Source organism: Phascolarctos cinereus, unplaced genomic scaffold (genome assembly GCF_003287225.1).
Source record: "Phascolarctos cinereus isolate Bilbo 61053 unplaced genomic scaffold, phaCin_HiC Scaffold_3;HRSCAF=262, whole genome shotgun sequence".
NCBI classification, from domain to species: Eukaryota; Metazoa; Chordata; class Mammalia; order Diprotodontia; family Phascolarctidae; genus Phascolarctos; species Phascolarctos cinereus.
Genome location: NW_027555736.1, coordinates 11,859,781 through 11,865,780, shown reverse-complemented (window position 1 = coordinate 11,865,780; position 6,000 = coordinate 11,859,781). Strand labels below are relative to the sequence as shown.

The window sequence follows — 6,000 nt, the reverse complement described above, 5'->3', positions numbered from 1 at the left end:
GCATGCGCACACACACACACACACACACACACACACACACACACACACACACTCATACACACATACTCTCACACTCACACACACAATCTCATACACGTATAAACAAGTTAAAGATAACATCGCCAAGTCAGATTTGATGCATCTCAAGGCAAACCATGCCCTGGGGGAAAGGCTTTCTATTAACTGTTATTCTTTCTCAAATATCATTCTTCCCATATGGCCCCATTCTGTCACAGGTTTGCTTATGTCACACACCATTGTTTCTATCAAGATACAGAATTTCGAGTAGAAATAGAATATCTCTGTGCCTGCCCTCCTTCCTCTCCACCCTCTATCTTCCCATTGAATTGCAAAGAGCCAGAATAGAACAATAACACAGAGTGATCCCCAGAGAAGGTACCTCACTGCTTTCCCACTTCACAGTCCCCAGGGTATGGGCGGATGAGGCCTTGGGCTCAACACCGGACCCAGGACCTGTTTTTTAAGCCATTAAAACCCCTTTCTGAAAGTATTAAATTTTTAAAAACCATCCCCACAATCTCTGTTGCCAAATTTTCCCCAAATAACCTTATGGACTTCTAGGTAGAAAAATGTCTTCTTACAAGAACAGCTGAAGCCAGTTTTGCCCAGGGTAGGTGTCTGCCAGCCAATCTTGCTGAGGTTCAGATACCAAGATCCCCTCTGCTGGTGCAGTGGCAGCTTTCTGCTAGAGAAGAGGAGCTGGATGATACAGGGAATCAGGGCAAGCCCACACTCTATTTCTTCCCAAACATTGGGAGTGGCCAATTGAATGGTGCGTCTCACCCTGTTTTGCCCAGCTAGTTGGAATTCAGCCATGTTGTCTATTAGGCAATCACACATATGTGGGTCCTCCCTGGCTTGCTGGAAGCCTTTGAGGAATGGCTTAAAAAATGCCCTGTGGTGACAGCCACCAATTACTGAGTATTCCAAGAGGTTAATCAGCAGGCTCTGTGGATGGGGCCCTGTGGCATCTTGGAAGGAGTCAGCTGTGAGGTGAGCGACCTGGCAGGATCTTCTGCCCATCCCATAGAAGATGGTGCAGCCTCAGATGTTTCCCAAGCAGCCTTTACTGACTCATGGTTTCGACAGCCCTGAGGGCACTTCATTACCCACTTCACCCTTTTTGTACCCTAATAAGAAGAAAACCACAGACATGCCCAATCTCTCCCTGTACTCTTAGTGGTATCGCTGAAGAGACAGGGCAATTAGGGACCTCTTAGGATGCCAGGGAATCTTCTTGGTGAGGAGGAGAGCACGATCTACCAAATGGTCTATGGATCTCAGCATCTTGGGTTGCTTTGAAGAGGTCCTTCATTCCCCTCTTGGGGACCATCTCCAGTCATCCTGGTCTATCTCTTTCCACTGGACCCAGATGGACCTGGAGGAGAAAGTGAAGCTGGTGACTTTGCACCTCCCTCATTTGAATCCAATTCACTTGCAAGTCATGGCCTCACCTTCTGATGCCATTGCCCTCTTTGAGAACGAAGGACAAACAACATTCCTCTATTCTGTGATGAGTCCTCAGTTTTGCCAGATACAAGAAATAACCGTCGAGGAACAAGAGAGTAGCAATCCTTGGGGGCCACTTCCTAACCTCCCTTAGAATATTTGAAATAGAAGAAAAGGCTGAGTTTGGAGTCAGTAGACCGAAGTTTTAATCTCAGCTCTGAGACTTACTGCCTCGGTGAACATGGGCACATCAGGCCATCTCGCTTGATGCCTCAGTTTCCTCATTTGTGACGTGGGGATGGTGGCACAGTGAATAGAGGACTGGGCTTCAGATCAGGAAGACTCATCTTCCTGAGTTCAAATCTGGCCCCAGGCACTTACTAGCTATATGACCTAGGCAGGTCATTTAATCCAGTTTGCCTCAGTTTCTTCATCTGTAAAATAAGCCAGAGAGGAAATGGCAAACCAGTCCAGTATCTTTGCCAAGAAAGCCCCAAATGGGGTCATGGAAAGTTAGACACAACTGAAATGACTGAACAATGAAATGCTTGTACTACTTACTTCACAGGTTGGTTGCAGAGAAAGTGCTTTCCACAAGGCTGGTCTCAAACTATTGTTACTACAGAGCTTAATTTAATCTGGTGAGGCATGAGGGAGCAATGGGTAAAGGCAAACGGTGGGGTGAGCACAGAGTTGGGTCAGGGTGGGGAAGATCTGGATTTACAGCTGTTCTTTTACACATTCTGGCTGTGTGCCCCCGGTCAAGCCACTTGCCAAATCAGTTGCTCAGTCTTGTTGGTTCCAAGCCCACGACATCTCTAGTAAAAGTGCACTTCTCTCCCTATTTCTGAACCTTCTCCCTCACATCTTTCGCAAGTGGGTCAAGAGAGAGAAGAAATTACCTTCGCCATGCTCTTAAAACCTGGCCAGGTGGGAGCCATTTTCCAGTTACCTCCATCACTTGCCTCTTATCTCCTGCTAAGATGTCCCCTCTACATCTAATGCAGTCCAGTAGATACCTAATTCCTCCAGAATCAAGTTTAAAACCCTTCTTTTGGCATTTAGATTTTGTCTCAACCTCACCCCATCTGATTTTTTGAACCATATTTAACAACAATAATAATGACTAGCATTTATATAGAATGTTAAAGTATTCAAAGCACTTTACAAATACTATTTCATTTAATCCTCACAGAAACTCTGGACGTTAGGTGCTATTATTATTATTCCTATTTTACATATGAGGAATCTGAGGGCAGACAGAGTTCTCACTTCCTGAATTTCTAGACTCAGAGTCACAGATCTTGTGAGTGTCTGAGGCTGAGGCTGAATTTGAATTCAGGTCTTCCTGACTTCAGGTCAGCACCACCACTGAACTGCCTCCACATGCCCCTGATTTTCATCTCGCCTCCCAGGAGACTTCAGGGAGCTTTTCCTTGGGTAAAACTCAAGGCTTTCTCTTGGTGGAGCTGAGATCTCAACCTGCTAGCCTCTACAGTTCATTCACTCTGCCATATTTTGGAGTATTTTCCAGTATGTAGAGCATCTGTTTGCTTGGATAGAGGGAGGTACTTAGTATTTCCTATTTGTACTGGACTTTTGTGTAACCAGTGTGTGGTGGAAAGGAGCACAACTGGTCAGGGGGCCAGCCAGAGAAGTAGCTTTTGTTCTAAACCAATACAGTGTCCAAGCCCAACAACATTCGGGGGTGGGGGAGAGGGGAAAGATTGCTAGAATTCTAGCCTGGGATCTTTCTCAGAGACTGGAGGAAAGGGTACCCAGATGTAGGGACCTTCCCCTGCTTCTCTCAAGGCAGGGATTGCACTCTGTTGTGGAAAGCAGAGGGCAAGATTCCAGAGATCCTATCAATGCCTCTGAAAGTTGCATTTAGCTAAGCCCCTGGCATGGGGTTACCCCAAGTGAACAAGCTGCCGTGACCGATGCATGTTGGCACCTTCTCTGCAAATTATCATCTTAGTGAGTTGCCTAAAGCACTAAAACAGAGAAGTGACCTGCTCAGGGTCACAACGCTCTCTCTGAGAGTTGGAACCTGAACCCAGGTCTTTGTGACTCTGATGGTCATTCTCTAGCCATAAGCCATGCTGCTCCTTTGACATTTTTGCTGATCCATTGAATGATGTGCCCTTAATCAGGGAAGTGGGAGCAGCCCTGCAATGTGCGCTGCACACAGTGCATCAGTCAGTCAGTCAATAAACACTTCTTAAGCAATTACTACGTACCAATACTGCGCTAAGCACTGGGGACGTGGAGAAGGGAAGTAAATGGCAGTCCCTGCGCTCCCAGGCTTGTGAGGAGCAAAGGCGATGTTGCATGTAAAGTGTTAAATAAACGTTAGCTATAATAAGAGAGTCTCAAGCCACCTTCCCTCACTGGCCACCAAAATCCACATCGCATGATTTTGTATTGTACTAATCACAGCTGCATCGATATGCCTTTGAAAAGAAAGCAACATTTTTAATACGCGAGCCACGTGTATACTCCGTGTAAAGGAGTTTGATTACATATTACCAATTCAACATTCCATCTTACAGTCAGTCAGGAAACAAGCATTTATTAAGCACCTACTACATGCCAGGCATAGTTCTAAGCACTAGGGATATAAAAACAGTCAATAGGCCAGTCCCTGTGCTCAAGGATCTCCCAGTCTAACAGAGAACACAGCATGAAAACAACTGCACAAACAAGCCACATACAGGAGAACCTGGAAAATTCAACAAAGGGAAGGCACCAGAACTTGTGAGGGGAAGGGGAGGAAAGGAGAAAATATGGAACTCACACATTCTTTAAATGCCTGTTTTTACGTGTAATTAGGAAAACTAGAATAATTTTTAAAAGGGACTGGGAAAGGCTTTTTGCAAAGGTGGGATTTTACTGGGCTTCGAGGAAAGCCAGGGAAGTCAAGGGGCAGAGCTGAGCAGGGAGGGCACTCCAGGAATGGGTGATATGGCCAGTGACGATGCCCAGAGACAGGAAGACAGAAAGGAAGCCCTTGGTGGGTGACCTGGTATATGGTGATGGTGGGGGGAAGGGGAGAGGTTATGGTGTAGGAAGGCTGGAGAAGTGAGGGGGCCAAGCTATGCAGCACTCTGAAGGTGCTGGAGGTGGCAGGGAGCAGCAAGAGTTTATTGAGCCAGGGATGCGGGTGACATGATCAGATCTGTGCTTCAGGTGAGTCCCTTCGATAGAATCCTAATAAAGCTGTCCCTAGCCTCAACATTCTAACTTCCCTACGGGCCCACTGAACAGCAGGCATGTCCTGATTTAGCCACAAAATCTGGCTTTGACCACATCACAGGCCTTCAGACTCAACACAGCCAATTCCCCTAGCTAGCCACTGCCCCCAGATCCAATTCGCACAGGAGCGTTCTTGTACTCTACCACAGTCACACCACCCATTTAGTCCAAGACGGGACCACAATACCTAACTATCCATCTTGTCCAGACAGGACCACGACAGCTGCCAGTCAGAAAGCAGCACAGCCAGGATGTCTGACCACCGAACCATAGGAGGGATCCCTCCTCATCACCTAATCTCTCACAAATCTCTCCTGCCTTTTTAATATTCATAACTTCTGTCATGTAATTGCTTACCTTATAAAATTGCCCTATAAAAATCCATCTTGCTTTCTCTGACATTGCTGCTTCCTCTTGGAATCTAGCCCACCTCTGAGGGGCGTCAAGCCTAAATGCCTGGATTAGAGGTGGTCTGACTCTGAATTCTTTGAGATGGTGCCACCGTGACACACCATGAAGCTGCAACAACTTGGCTAGCTGAATAGATGAGGAGAGACTAGAAGCACCAGGACCCCACCCCCCACCCAAGCAGGCTGTGGCAATAGTCCAGACATGAGGTGATTCGCTAGGGTGGGGACCCCATGTTAGGAGAGAGAAGGGAGCAAAGTCTAGGCATATGGCAGAAGTGAAATTGGCAGGCCTTGGTAACAGATTGGAATGGGGTGGGGGTAGGGGCAAGAGAGTGAGACATCTAGGATGACTCCTAGGTTGTGTGCCTGAGGGCCTAGGAGGATGGTGTTGCCCTTTCCAGCAATAGGGATGGTTGGTGGAGGGAGGCTTTGGGGAAAAAACAACGAATTCAGCTGGGGACTCAAGATGTCGAATTCAGGGAGTCTACAGTACATCTGGTTCTACTTGCCCAATAGGCAGATGGAGATGCAAGACTGGAGGTCAGAGAGAGGTTAGAGCTGGGTAAGAACAGACTGCTGGAGTGGATGATCTGGCACATGAAGTGAAGAAGAGGAAACAGGACAAGGCAGGGAGCTTGTCCAGACACAGCTGCATTTCTCCAGGGTATCCCCAGGCCAATGAAACATGGAGGACCAGAGCGAATCTCACATCAAAAAAGGTCATCCCACAATTTCTACAATAACAAGCACATTGTAGAGACAAGCCACATTAAAGGCTATACAAACCATGACCAATCTAATGACCATCCCTGCTTCCAGAAGATTGACGATAAAGCTTACTCTCCATCTCCTGATGGATTTGGGG

The 6,000-nt window shown here is 47.0% G+C and overlaps 1 protein-coding gene across 1 annotated transcript in view; it reads left to right on the top strand.

Moving 5' to 3' along the window:
- Positions 1 to 5,601: 5,601 nt before the first annotated feature.
- Positions 5,602 to 6,000, top strand: part of LOC110198981 (lipase member K-like) — a 45,748-nt gene continuing 45,349 nt past the window's right edge. Inside the window, 1 exon segment of the mRNA XM_078151588.1 lies at positions 5,602 to 5,675. Coding sequence (XP_078007714.1) covers positions 5,602 to 5,675 — 74 coding nt within the window.